Raw genomic sequence first — 15,043 nt, forward strand, 5'->3', positions numbered from 1 at the left:
TTAGTTTTTTTGTTTATGTAATTTAATAACTCTTCTACCAACTAGAAAACATATTTTCTTTTAAATGGAAATGGCTGTATTGTTTTTTTCCTTATTTTTTTCCCCTTATTTTAATAGTAGTATATTTCTAGGTTAAAAAAAAGTTAGAAAATTTAGAAAACTATAAACATGAAAAAAATTCTGTAATCCTATCCAGAAATAATTGTTATTTATGTTTATAAATTCTGATTACATTTTTACTTTTAATAGTTGCATAAATTCCATTATAGGTGTGCCATATTTTTTGAAGTAGTTTTTCTATTGGTGGTGATCATTTAAGTTTGATTTTTCTTGAAAAAGAGCCACATGAATAGATTGGAAAGATTTCCATGAAGTATGGTTTAGTTAAAAAGGCAAGATGCAAAAATGTATTCATAATATGATTTCCATGTTAGCAAAACAATAAAATAATACTCTATGTGTATATTTGTGTGAGCATAGAAAAATAAGTGTGGATAAAAATACAGCAAGATTCAAGGATAATTCAAGTATATATTCTAGATCTAGGATGTACAGAGAGGGTACTGCTATAGGTAGATAAGGGAGGAAAAGATATTAAGGGAAGCAAACTCAAAAGTAAAAGAAAAACGCACTGCTGGGGTGCCTGGCTGGCTCAGTCAGTGGAGCATGCGACTCTTGATCTCAGGGTTGTGAGTTCAAGCCCCTCATTGGGTGCAGAGATTGCTTAAAAATAAAATCTTTATTTTATTTTTTAGATTTTATTTAAATTCAGGTTAGTTAACATATAGTGTATTATTAGTTTCAGGGGTAGAATTTAGTGATTCATCAGTTGCATATAACACCCAGTGCTCATTACATCAAGTGCCTTCCTTAATACCCAGTTACCTCATCCCTCACCCACCTCCCCTCCAGCAACTGTTTGTTCCCTATAGTTAAGAGTATCTTATGCTTTGCTCCCTCTCTGTTTTTATCTTATTTTTCCTTCCCTTCCCCTATGTTCATCTGTTTCATTTCTTAAATTCTACATATGAATGAAATCATATTGTATTTGTCTTTCTCTGAGTTATTTCGCTTAATGTAATACACTCTAGTTCTGTCGTTGCAAATGGCAAGATTTCATTCTTTTTGATGGCTGAGTAATATTCCATTGTAGGCATATACCACATCTTTATCCACTCATCAGTTGATGGACATCTAAAAATAAAATCTTAGAAAAGAAAAAGAAAAAAGCCCTGCACTAGAACATTAAAGCATATGTGCTATCATACTTGCTATAAAAATTATGTTAAGAGTAGACATATGTTTAAATGAATTAATGTAAAATTTTTTTCTGTACTTAAAAATAGCCAGAATAAAAAAAAAAAGATGAAAATATGGATCCAAGATTGATGCCTAATAACCTCAGGTGCAACTATTTTTTTTAATTGGCCATTAAAAAAGAGTTTGTAAGTTTTTATTCTTACACATCAGACTTTATGAATGTGTTTGCATATATCTCTGTATACTTGTCCAGTTATTTCCTAGAATAAATTCCTAGGAGTACATTTGCTGGGGCAAAAGAGTATTGTAAAGTTCAGATATATATTGCTAAGTTACCTGTTAGGTTATATCTATTTATTTTAATCAACAGTTTATGAGAATGCCTGTTTCTTCACAACTTCATCAATGCTGGGTATTTTCAATCTTTTAAATCTTTGCTTATGTGATATAATAAGATAGAATCTTGTGGTTTTATTTTACTTTGATTACTAGTTATGTTCATTATTTTTTCATATGTTTGTTAGTTTTCACTTTTGTGAATTGTTACGCATTTTTCTGTTGGTATTTAACTTACTGATTTACAAGGGCTTTTTGTATAGAAAGGGTGTTTAATTATTATCATATATGTTGTAAAACCTATTTCTAAGTGTGCCATTCATATTTTAAATTTGTTCATGACACTTTGAGGTATAGAAGTTTCAACTTAATTCATTTCCTTTTGTAGTTTCTGGCTTTTGAGCCATGCTGAAAAATACTTTCACTCAAAGATAGTATATTTACTTATGTTTCCTGTTAGTACTTTTATAGTCTCATTTTTACATTAAATGCCTTAAAATATCTGGAATTTTTGTCCAAGGGATGAGGTAACTTCTGTAGTTAATCAAGTAATCCTAGCATTAATTATTGAGTCATCTATCTCAAAAGAGCCTTGCCTTTTTAAAAAATCAGAAGCATCTCTTCTCTTTTCTCTGCTCCTGAATTTCTAGAGGGAAACAATTAAATTTGGTTATATAACTAAAAGCAGAGAAAAAAGAAACCAGGAAATAGCAATTCTCAACAGGTTTAGAAGTAACTGTATAACATCCTAGAATCTACATTTCTGACTACAATCCTGCCCAGTGATACACAGATAAATAGGTACTTTTGTGAGTAGACCTGGGCTTTTATATCCCTTCAGTTTCTTGGCAGAGGTGAGACTAACAAGGCAGTTCTCTCAAGATAATTGGGCACAATCCTGGTTACACTGGATTCATGAATTTGTGCATGTTTAAAGGGGGAATGGGCTTAGTGAAGATAAGGATTTATTTCTACTTGACGGTATAGTATTCTAAGTGATTGGATCAGGTTTTAATTTTTAAAATAATTTTCCCTTTTAGGACAGAGGCATATATTTTCCCTCCTACTACTTCTGCTAAGTACCCTTCCGTACCTTCAAAGTACACTGTGGGTACTCAGACTGATTATCGGGATGCTGAAGTTCAAACTGATCCATATTCTCCAGAATATGTAGTATGTCAGGATTCAATCCCTGAGCTCTTGACCCTGGCTGCTCTTACTTGGGGTGAGTTGGTAATTGTCTTGAATATTTATGGTTGCCTGTCCTGATAACCGTGCATGCTACTGAGTTCCTGGAAATGATGTGCTCAGAGGCAACTGTGGTATAAAGTGTTGCTATTTAAAATGTCTTGCTCAACAGAGCTACTTCATAGACTCATACTTCTACTGATACTTTTGTTCAAAGAGAGTATACCCTTTCCATTGCAAGGAGGCTTATTGTACTTTATCCCTGAAGCTGAAGTTCTATTTCAGCTTAATTTTGTGGTTATTTGCTGATGACTCACCTCCCCCCGCCCCCAGTGTTTTTCCTAGTAAATCAGTTCCTTTTCATTGAGCAATCCTTACTCCCTCTTTACACATAAACCTTTTTTGAGTGTATAATACTGAATGTATATTCTATAATATGTAACAGTATTATCTTACTTTGCCAAAATATCTTGCAATTTATCAAAGCTCTCTTACATACCCTATTAGATGATTTGGGTGATTTCTTTTGCTGTTATCTCTGAAATGCTAATATGGTTCAGGCTCAGAAATTCACTCTTAGAATGCAATAAAATCTGACCTAGGCCTATATTATGTGAAATTAGAAAAATTAATAAGGAAAGGGGCTTTTGGAAATGACTAGACATTAGCTTCTTGAACTCACTTGATTGTAGCTGGGAAACGGAAGAGCCAGAGAGGCCAGCTCATCCCAGGTGGTGGAGATAGTTGGTAACCTGTAATGGTTTTTATTAACATGAGATTACCTTTGTTTCCCAGTTGTGATGGTTTGCTGTGGTCAAGTCTACATCATAGAGAATAAAGATGTTCATATCTGAGCTCTAGTTTTGATTCATGTTTCCTGGCTCACCTTACGAATTCAGATGAAGCATTCTTGACATCCATACTTGAAAGCAGAGGCTCTACTTTCAGACCTAGAAGACAGATTAAAAATATGCTGAAACTTTTCCCTCCTGATCTAAATATATATATGTGTTAGTATATATATATGAATATATATATTGGTTATGTGTATATTAGTGTGTGTGTATCCATACACACACACACACTTTTAAAAAAAGGAAGAAAATTTCCATAGTTTAGTATTGGAGATGTCTTCCTAAAAGAAAGAAATAGCTGGGAGCCTATGAAGATGAGCAGGTACTGCGAATGGTGGGGAGCCAGATCTGAATTGCCTGCCTGAAACTAGAGGAAGCAGGACTTTTCTCCTGCCCATAGGTAGGACTGAAGGCCAGTGCCTGCCAACACAGAGGTTGAAGTATCAGTAAAAACCACTGAGTCAAGCCTACCCCCTCATTTTTGAGGCTCTGAGTAGGAGTTTAAATGGAGGCCTATACACTATATGTATAGATATTTAAAAGTTATAAATCAAGTTAATATCTTTTAAGTAAAATATTTTAAGTAGAATTCTATATTTTTCACAAATATATCTTTATAACAAGTTGAAAGGACAACTTTAAATTAAAAATTCTTAGATTCCTTGGGATTCTTTGGTGGAATGGGGCAATAAGGGAAGAGGCTGCCTGTGACTTGCCTTTTTCTCTGGCTCTGTTCCACATCATGAGGGGCCTGTCATGTATGCATGTGATTACCTCACCTTGTTTTTCCAACCTTTATGTACATATCGCTGTAAACAGCTGCCACTTGGCTACCCCTTGGGTTTAAGGGTGAACAAACAGGGTGCCTGGGTGGCTCAGTCAGTTAAGCATCTGCCTTCAGCTCAGGTCATGATCCCAGGCTCCTGGGATCAGTCCTGCATCCGGCAACCTGCTCAGTGGGGAGCCTGCTTCTCCCTCTCCCTCTGCCCCTCCCCCTGCTTATGCTCTTTCTCCCTCTCTCTCTGTCAAATAAATAAAATCTTAAAAAAAAAACCAAAACGGTGAACGAACAGCAGCATATGGTCTGCCCTTGGGAGTCTGACTTCTGGGAAGAGGTCCATGTAGATTTTGGAAGGAGGCTTGGGCCATTTGTTCAAGGAATTCAGGGTTTCTAAGAGTAGAGTAGCTCCAGCTGGGCATAGTCTGTTGAACTCCTCATCCTATGGTGATGGGTAGGACTCTAAAGAATGAGGCTGGGGAGCTATCCCTCTTGCCAGGTCAAAGAGTGTTACTACCCAGGGTGCTCATGAGAGAAATCAACAAATGATCTCAACCCAAGAATCACAAAGCATCTAAGGAACACAGACACCAGGAGTGATCCACAAAATGTAAAAAAAAAAAAAAAACAGAGAGAGAGAGAATAAATTCTTGAGCAAACAGAGCAAATGGCGCAATCTGAAAAGGACTTGGGAAATACTTTTTATATCCTCAAAGAGATAAAGCAGGATAAAGCATGAAAACAAGAAGGGGAGCTATGAAAAAGAACCAGTTGCAATCCCTGGATTGATGAAGTTTGAAATAAAATGAGCTCAGTAGTAAACTAGGCAGAGCTGAAGAACAAATTAGTGAAATGAAAGATTAAATGAACAAGTATTCCAGAATGCAATATTCAAAGGTAGAATAAGATAAAAAAGGTAAGAACCATGGCGGATAGGATTATAAGATCCTATAATAGAATGGTGGAAAAGCAATGCAAAAAAAGATAATGGCCGAGAATTTCCCAGGACTAAAGAAAGATATGAGTCCACAGGTTGAAAAATTTCATTGAGGACCAAACAGGATTAAAAAAAAATTCACACCTACAATAAAGGAAAAAGAAAAAACTGCAAAAACCTTTAGAGAGAAAAGTCAGATTACCTACAAAGAGACAAAAACTAAATTGACATTTTACAGAATTATTTTTAAAGTGCTGCGGGATAGAGATGAGTGGGTGGCTCATTTGGTTCAGCGTCTGCCTTTGGCTCAGGTCATGATCCCAGGGTCCTGGGATCAAGTGCCGCATCCAGCTCCTTGTTCAGCAGGGAGCCTGCTTCTCCTTCTGCCTGCTTCTCCCTCTGCCTGCTTCTCCCCCTGTTGCACGTGTGCTCTCTCTCTGACAAATAAATAAAATCTTAAAAAAAAAAAAATAAAGTGCTGTGGGAAAATAATTGCAAATCTAGAATTCTTTTACCAGCCAAACTATTATTCAGGAGTGAAGCTGAAATAAAGACTTTTCATAGGATAGGACATTTCATTGGATCTATCTCATAGGATATTGTACAGATTAAGTAAATTCCTTTATGTAATGTACTTAGACCCGTGCCTAGCATGTAAATAAGCATCCTTTAAATGTTACCTATTAATCTGAATAAAAGAAGATGAAAGGATATACTTCTGTAAGAAGAAAAATGATCTCAAAAGGAAGAAGCAGGGTTTGAGAACATGATGCACAAAAAAAGAGAAAAACATGTCATTAAAACTGTTAGGTATTGAGTTTCTAAAGATGATAACTTTTTTTTTTTTAAGATTTTATTTATTTATTTGAGACAGAGAGAATGAGAGACAGAGAGCATGAGAGGGAGGAGGGTCAGAGGGAGAAGCAGACTCCCTGCCAAGCAGGGAGCCCGATGCGGGACTCGATCCCAGACTCCAGGATCATGACCTGAGCCGAAGGCAGTCGCTTAACCAACTGAGCCACCCAGGCGCCCCAGATGATAACTTTTTAAAGATTGTATTTATTTGAGAGAGAGAGAGAGAGCCCACACAAGTGGAGGGAGGGGCAGAAGGAGAAGCAGACTCCCCAGTGAGCAGGGAGCCCAACACAGGCTTGATCTCAGGACCCCAGGATCATGACCTGAACCAAAGACAGATGCTTAACTGACTGAGTCCAGGCACACCTAAAGATGATAATTTTTTAAAAAGACTTTATTTATTCATTTGAGAGAGAGAGAAAGCAAGGGAGGGAGGGGCAAAAGGAGGGAGAGAGGGACAAGCAGGCTCCCCACTGAGCAGAGAGCCCAACGCGGGCCTCCATCCCAGGACCCATCCCATGACCTGAGCCGAAGGCAGACGCTTAACCTAATAAGCCACCCAGGTGCCCCATAAAGATAAATTTTTTTTTATTCTTATGTTAATCCCCATACATTACATCATTAGTTTTAGATGTCATGTTCCATGATTCATTGTTTGTGCATAACACCCAGTGCTCCATGCAGAATGTGCCCTCCTCAATACCCATTACCAGGCTAACCCATTCTCCCACCCAAGATGATAAATTTTTTTAAAAAGAAGCAATTACTAAAACTCTAGGGCAGGATTGGCAAACTATGGTCCACAAGCCAAATTGGCCTATTGCCTTTTTTTTATATAGCTTGGATGCTAAGGATGATATTTACGATGTAAAATAGATGAAAAATCCTGCTGTTTTGTAGCGTGTGAAAATTACATGAAATTAAAATTTCAGTGACTCTAAAGAGGTTTTATTGGAACACAGCCACACTCATTTGTTTATGTACTGTCTGCCTGCTTTTACAATACATTTTTTGGAAAAAATTTAATAATTTTTAAATTTTATTATAATTAACATACAGTGTTACATTAATTTCAGGTGTACAATATAGTGGTTCAACAGTCCTATACATTACTCAGCACTCATCACAATAAGTATATTCTTTAATCCTCATCACCTATTTCCCTCATTGCCTCCTCCCAGTAACCTCCAGTTCTCTATAGTTAAGAGTCTATTTTTTTTTCCCCTTTGTTGGTTTGTTTTGTTTAATAAATTCCACATGAGTGAAATCATATGGTATTTGTCTTTGACTGACTTATTCACTTAGCATTATGCTCTCTAGCTCTATCCATGTTGTTGCAAATGACAAGATTTCATTCTTTTTTATGGCTGAATAATATTCCATTGTGTATATATACCACTTATATTTATCCATTCATCAGTTGGGTTGCTTGGGTTGCTTCCATAATTTGCCTATTATAAATAATGCTGCTATAAACATAGGGGTACATATATCTTTTGAAATTAGTGCTTTTGTATTCTTTGGGTAAATACCCAGTAATGGAATTACTGGATTATATGGTAATTCTAGTTTTCATTTTTTGAGGAACCTACATACTGTCTTCCACAATGGTTGCAGAAGTTTGCATTCCCGGGGCCCCTGGCTGGCTCAGTTGGAAGAGCATTCCACTCTTGATCTCAGGGTCATGAGTTTGAGCCCCATGTTGGGTGTAGAGATTACTTAAAAATAAAATCTTTAAAAAAAGTTTTGGGGTGCCTGGGTGGCTCAGTTGGTTGAGCATTGGACTTTGGCTCAGGTCATGATCTTGAGGTCATGAGACTGAGCCCTGTGTTGGGGTCATGATCAGTGGGGAGTCTGTTGGAGATTCTCTCCCTCTGCCCCTCCCCTCACTCACGCATGCACTCTCTCTCTCAAATAAATATATAAATCTTTGAAAAAATTTTACATTCCTTCCAACAGTGCATGAAGGTTCCTTTTTCTCCACATCCTCACCAACACTTGTTTCTTGTTTATTTTAGCCATTCTGACAGGTGTGAGATGTTATCTGATTGTGTTTTTGATGTGCATTTCCCTGATGACGAGTGATGTTGAGTATCTTTTCATGTGTCTATTGGCCATCTGTATGTCTTTTTTGAAGAAATGACTGTTCATGTCTTCTGTCCATGTTTTAACTGGATTTTTTTTTTTTTTGGTCTTGAGTTGTAAAAGTTCTTTTTTTTTTTCAAAGATTTTATTTATTTATTTGAGAGAGAGAGAGAATGAGAGACAGAGAGCATGAGAGGAAGGAGGGTCAGAGGGAGAAGCAGACTCCCTGCCAAGCAGGGAGCCCGATGCGGGACTCCATCCAGGGACTCCAGGATCATGACCTGAGCTGAAGGCAGTCGCTTAACCAACTGAGCCACCAGGCACCCTTGAGTTGTAAAAGTTCTTTATATATTTTGGATACTAACCCCTTATCGGAAATGTCATTTGCAAATATCTTCTCTCATTCAGTAGGTTGTCTTTTAGTTCTGTTGATTGTTTCCTTTGCTGTGCAGAAGCTTTTTATTTTTTAAAATTTTTTATTGTTATGTTAATCATCATACATTACATCATTAGTTTTTGATGTAGTGTTCCATGATTCATTGTTTGTGCATAACACCCATTGCTCCATGCAGAACGTGCCCTCTTTAATACCCATCACAAGGCTAACCCATCCTCCCACCCCCCTCCCCTCTAGAACCCTCAGTTTGTTTTTCAGAGTCCATTGTTTCTCATGGTTCGTCTCCCCCTCCGATTTCCCCCCTTCATTCTTCCCCTCCTGCTATCTTCTTCTTTTTTTTTCTTAACGTATATTGCATTATTTGTTTCATAGGTACAGATCTGTGATTCAACAGTCTTGCACAATTCACAGCGCTCACCATAGCACATACCCTCCCCAGTGTCTACCACCCAGCCACCCCATCCCTCCCATCCCACCCCCCACTCCAGCAACCCTCAGTTTGTTTCCTGAGATTAAGAATTCCTCATATCAGTGAGATCATATGATACATGTCTTTCTCTGACTTATTTCGCTCAGCATAACACCCTCCATCCATGTCGTTGCAAATGGCAAGATTTCATTCCTTTTGAAGGCTGCATAATATTCCATTGTATATATATACCACATCTTCTTTATCCATTCATCTGTCGATAGACATCGCGGCTCTTTCCACAGTTTGGCTATTGTGGACATTGCTGCTATAAACATTGGGGTGCATGTACCCCTTCAGATCCCTACATTTGTATCTTTGGGGTAAATACCCAGTAGTGCAATTGCTGGATAGTATGGTAGCTCTATTTTCAACTTTTTGAGGAAACTCCATACTGTTTTCCAGAGTGGTTGCACCAGCTTGCATTCCCACCAACAGTGTAGGAAGGCTCCCCTTTCTCGGCATCCTTGTCAACATCTGTCATTTCCTGACTTGTTAATTTTAGCCATTCTGACTGATGTGAGGGGGTATCTCATGGAGGTTTTGATTTGGATTTCCCTGATGCCGAGCAATGTTGAGCACTTTTTCATGTGTCTGTTGGCCATTTGGATGTCTTCTTTGGAAAAATGTCTGTTCATGTCTTCTGCCCATTTCTTGATTGGATCATTTGTTCTTTGGGTGTTGAGTTCGATAAGTTCTTTATACATTTTGGATACTAGCCCTTTATCTGATATGTCATTTGCAAATATCTTCTCCCATTCTGTTGGTTGTCTTTTGGTTTTGCTGACTGTTGCTTTTGCTGTGCAAAGGCTTTTTATCTTGATGAAGTCCCAATAGTTCATTTTTGCCCTTGCTTCCCTTGCCTTTGGCGATGTTTCTAGGAAGAAGTTGCTGCGGCTGAGGTCGAAGAGGTTGCTGCCTGTGTTCTCCTTTAGGATTTTGATGGACTCCTGTCTCACATTTAGGTCTTTCAACCATTTGGAGTCTGTTTTTGTGTGTGGTGTAAGGAAATGGTCCAGTTTCATTCTTCTGCATGTGGCTGTCCAATTTTCTCAACACCATTTGTTGAAGAGACTGTCTTTTTTCCAGTGGACATTCTTTCCTGCTTTGTCAAAGAGTAGTTGACCCTAGAGTTGAGGGTCCATTTCTGGGCTCTCTATTCTGTTCCATTGATCTATGTGTCTGTTTTTGTGCCAGTACCATACCATCTTGATGATTACAGCTTTGTAATAGAGCTGGAAGTCTGGAATTGTGATGCCGCCAGCTTTGTTTTTCTTTTTCAACATTCCTCTGGCTTTTCGGGGTCTTTTCTGGTTCCATACAAATTTTAGGATTATTTGTTCCATTTCTTTGAAAAAAGTGGATGGCATTTTGATGGGGATTGCATTGAATGTGTAGATTGCTCTAGGTAGCATTGACATCTTCACAATATTTGTTCTTCCAGTCCGTGAGCATGGAACGTTTTTCCATTTCTTTGTGTCTTTCTCAATTTCTTTCATGAGTATTTTATAGTTTTCTGAGTAGAGATAGTTTGCCTCTTTGGTTAGATTTATTCCTAGATATCTTATGGTTTTGGGTGCAATTGTAAATGGGATCAACTCCTTAATTTCTCTTTCTTGTGTCTTGTTGTTGGTGTATAGGAATGCCACTGATTTCTGTGCATTGATTTTATATCCTGCCACTTTACTGAATTCCTGTCTGAGTTCTAGCAGTTTTGGGGTGGAGTCTTTTGGGTTTTCCACATAAAGTATCATATCATCTGCAAAGAGTGAGAGTTTGACTCCTTCTTTGCCGATTTGGATGCCTCTTATCTCTTTTTGTTGTCTGATTGCTGTGGCTAGGACTTCTAATACTATGTTGAATAGCATTAGTGATAGTGGACATCCCTGCCGCGTTCCTGACCTTAGGGGGAAAGCTCTCAGTTTTTCCCCATTGAGAATGATATTCGCTGTAGGTTTTTCATAGACGGCTTTTATGATATTGAGGTATGTACCCTCTATCCCTATACTCTGAAGAGTTTTGATCAAGAAGGGATGCTGTACTTTGTCAAATGCTTTTTCTGCATCTATTGAGAGGATCATATGGTTCTTGTTCTTTCTTTTTTTGTATCACGTTGATTGATTTGTGGATGTTGAACCAACCTTGCAGCCCAGGGATAAATCCCAGTTGGTTGTGGTGAATAATCCTTTTAATGTACTGTTGGATCCTATTGGCTAGTATTTTGGTGAGAATTTTTGCATCCATGTTCATCAAAGATATTGGTTTGTAATTCTCCTTTTTGATGGGGTCTTTGGTTTGGGGATCAAGGTAATGGTGGCCTCATAAAACGAGTTTGGAAGTTTTCCTTCCATTTCTATTTTTTGGAACAGTTTCAGAAGAATAGATATTAATTCTTCTTTAAATGTTTGGTAGAATTCCCCTGGGAAGCCATCTGGCCCTGGGCTCTTGTTTGTTGGGAGATTTTTGATAACTGCTTCAATTTCCTTAGTGGTTATAGGTCTTTTCAGGTTTTCTATTTCTACCTGCTTCATTTTTGGTAGTTTATACATCTCTAGCAATGCATCCATTTCTTCCAGATTATCTAGTTTGCTGGCATAGAGTTGCTCATAATATGTTCTTATAATTGTTTGTATTTCTTTGGTGTTGGTTGTGATCTCTCCTCTTTCATTCATGATCTTGTTGATTTGGGTCCTTTCTCTTTTCTTTTTGATAAGTCTGGCCAGGGGGTTTTCAATCTTGTTAATTCTTTCAAAGAATCAGCTCCTACTTTCTTTGATCTATTCTACTGTTCTTTTGGTTTCTATTTCCTTGATTTCTGCTCTGATCTTTATTATTTCTCTTCTCCTGCTGGGTTTAGGCTTTATTTGCTGTTTTTTCTCTAGCTTCTTTAGGTGTAGGGTTAGGTTGTGTATTTGAGACCTTTCTTGTTTCTTGAGAAAGGCTTGTATTGCTATATACTTTCCTCTTAGGACTGCCTTTGCTGCATCCCAAAGATTTTGAACAGTTGTGTTTTCATTTTCATTGGTTTCCATGAATTTTTAAAATTCTTCTTTAGTTTCCTGGTTGACCCATTCATTGTTTAGTAGGATGCTCTTTATCCTCCATGTATTTGAGTTCTTTCCGACTTTCCTCTTGTGATTGAGTTCTAGTTTCAAAGCATTGTGGTCTGAAAATATGCAGGGAATGATTCCAATTTTTGGTACCAGGTTGAGACCTGATTTGTAACCTAGGAAGTGATCTATTCTGGAGAATGTTCCATGGGCACTAGAGAAGAATGTGTATTCTGTTGCTTTGGGATGGAATGTTTTGAATATATCTGTGAAGTCCGTTAGGTCCAGTGTGTCATTTAAAGTCTTTATTTCCTTGTTGATCTTTTGCTTAGATGATCTGTCCATTTCAGTGAGGGGGGTGTTAAAGTCCCCCACTATTACTGTATTGTTGTCGATGTGTTTCTTTGCTTTTGATATTAATTGGGTTATATAATTGGCTGCTCCCATGTTAGGGCATAGATATTTACAATTGTTAGAACTTCTTGTTGGATAGGCCCTTTAAGTATGATATAGTATCCTTCCTCATCTCTTATTATAGTCTTTAGTTTAAACTCTAATTTGTCTGGTATAAGGATTGCCATCTCAGCTTTCTTTTGGTGTCCATTAGCGTGGTAAATTGTTTTCCACCCCCTCACTTTCAATCTGGGGGTGTCTTTGGGTCTAAAATGAGTCTCTTGCAGACAGCATATTGATGGATCTTTCTTTTTTTATCCAATCTGATAGCCTGTGTCTTTTGATTGGGGCATTTAGCCCATTTACATTCAGGGTAACTATTGAAAGATATGAATTTAGTGCCATTGTATTGCCTGTAAGGTGACTGTTACTGTATATTGTCTGTGTTCCTTTCTGGTTTATGTTACTTTTAGGCTCTCTCTTTGCTTAGAGGACCCCTTTCAGTATTTCCTGTAGGGCTGGTTTCGTGTTTGCAAATTCCTTTAGTTTTTGTTTGTCCTGGAAGCTTTTTATCTCTCCTTCTATTTTCAGTGACAGCCTAGCTCAATATAGTATTCTTGGCTGCATATTTTTCTCATTTAGTGTTCTGAATATATCATGCCAGTCCTTTCTGGCCTGCCAGGTCTCTGTGGATAGGTTTATTGCCAATCTAATGTTTCTACCATTGTAGGTTACAGATCTCTTCTCCTGAGCTGCTTTCAAAGGATTTTCTCTTTGTCTCTGAGACTCGTAAGTTTTACTATTAGATGTCAGGGTGTTGACCTATTTTTATTGATTTTGAGGGGAGTTCTCTGTGCCTCCTGGATTTTGATGCCTGTTTCCTTCCCCAAATTAGGGAAGTTCTCTCCTATAATTTGCTCCAGTATACCTTTTGCTCCTCTCTCTCTTTCTTCTTCTTCTGGGATCCCAATTATTTTAATACTGTTTCATCTTATGGTATCACTTATCTCTCAAATTCTCTCTTCGTGATCCAGTAGTTGTTTATCTCTCTTTTTCTCAGCTTCTTTATTTTCCATCATTTGGTCTTCTATATCACGAATTCTCTCTTCTGCCTCGTTTATCCTAGCAGTTCGAGCCTCCATTTTTGATTGCACCTAATTAATAGCCTTTTTGATTTCGACTTGGTTAGATTTTAGTTCTTTTATTTCTCCAGAAAGGGTTTCTCTAATATCTTCCATGCTTTTTTCAAGCCCAGCTAGTATCTTTAAAATCATCATTCTGAACTCTAGTTTCAACATCTTACTAATGTCCGTATGGATTAGATCCCTGGCAGTCGGTACCGGTTTTTTTTTTTTGAGGTGATTTTTTCCATCTTGTCATTTTGTTCAGAAGAGAATAGATGAATGAGAGAACAAAATGCTAACAGGGTAGCAATGACCCCAGAAAAATATACACTAAACAAATCAGAAGAGACCTGAAACTGGGGGAAAAGAAAGGGAAAGAAAGAAAAAAAAAAAAGAAAAAGAGATAAAAAAACAAACAAACAAGAAAAACAGAATATGATCAAATAGCTGGTGCATAGATCAGTGTCACACAGTAGATTTTGGGCATATTTTGGTTTGTTAGAAGAAAGTGCCTCCCAAAATTTTAAAGAAAGAAAAGCTTGTATATTTACAAAAATAAGGGTAAATACGATGAAAGGATGGAATATGACTGTAAAGATGAAAATTATAAAAGATTTTATAAAAGGAATTGATAAGAAGTTGGTTGAAAAATGAAAGAAGAGGATTTTAAAAAAAAAGGAGGAGAGAATGTGATCAGGCAGGAGACTAGAACAAACCCATACACTAGAGATTTAGGGTATATTTTGGTCTGTTAGAAGAAACTGTATCCCAAAGAGAGAACAACTTATATATATATATATATATATATATATATATATATATATATATACCAAAAATAAGGGTAACTACTCTGAAGGGATAGAATATGACTCTAAAAATGAAAAACAAAAAATATTTTTTAGAAAAGGGATTGATAAGATGTTGGTTGAAAAAGGGAAAAAGAAAAACTCAAAAAAAAAAAAAGTTAAAAAAAAAGTTAAGTTTGAAAGATTAAAGAATCATGATAAAAAAGCCATGAATTCTATGTGCAGTATTCCCCTAGCACTGGAGTTCTGCTGTTCTCATTGATCGGTAAACTTGGTCTTGGCTGGCTGTTCTTGCTGATCTTCTGGGGGAGGGGCCTGTTGCCGTGGTTCCCAAATGTCTTTGCTGGAGGCGGAATTGCCCCGCCCTTGCCGAGGGCCGGGCTAAGTAATCTGCTGGGGTTTGCTCTGGGGAGCTTTTGTTCCCTGCAAGCTTTCTGTACAGCTTTGGAGGAGGAGAGTGAAATCGTGGCCTCCCAATCTCCGCCCTAGAGGAGCCAAGAACTCGGGGCCC

General features: G+C 37.5%; 1 protein-coding gene across 1 annotated transcript in view; it reads left to right on the forward strand.

Moving 5' to 3' along the window:
- CFAP91 (cilia and flagella associated protein 91) overlaps positions 1–15,043 on the forward strand; it is a 101,044-nt gene that overhangs the window by 24,847 nt on the left and 61,154 nt on the right. The window contains exon 6 of the mRNA XM_021692550.1: positions 2,637–2,821. Coding sequence (XP_021548225.1) covers positions 2,637–2,821 — 185 coding nt within the window. The remainder of the gene's footprint in view (positions 1–2,636; positions 2,822–15,043) is intronic.

The sequence above is a fragment of the Neomonachus schauinslandi genome, chromosome 1, assembly GCF_002201575.2.
Source record: "Neomonachus schauinslandi chromosome 1, ASM220157v2, whole genome shotgun sequence".
Lineage (NCBI taxonomy): Eukaryota > Metazoa > Chordata > Mammalia > Carnivora > Phocidae > Neomonachus > Neomonachus schauinslandi.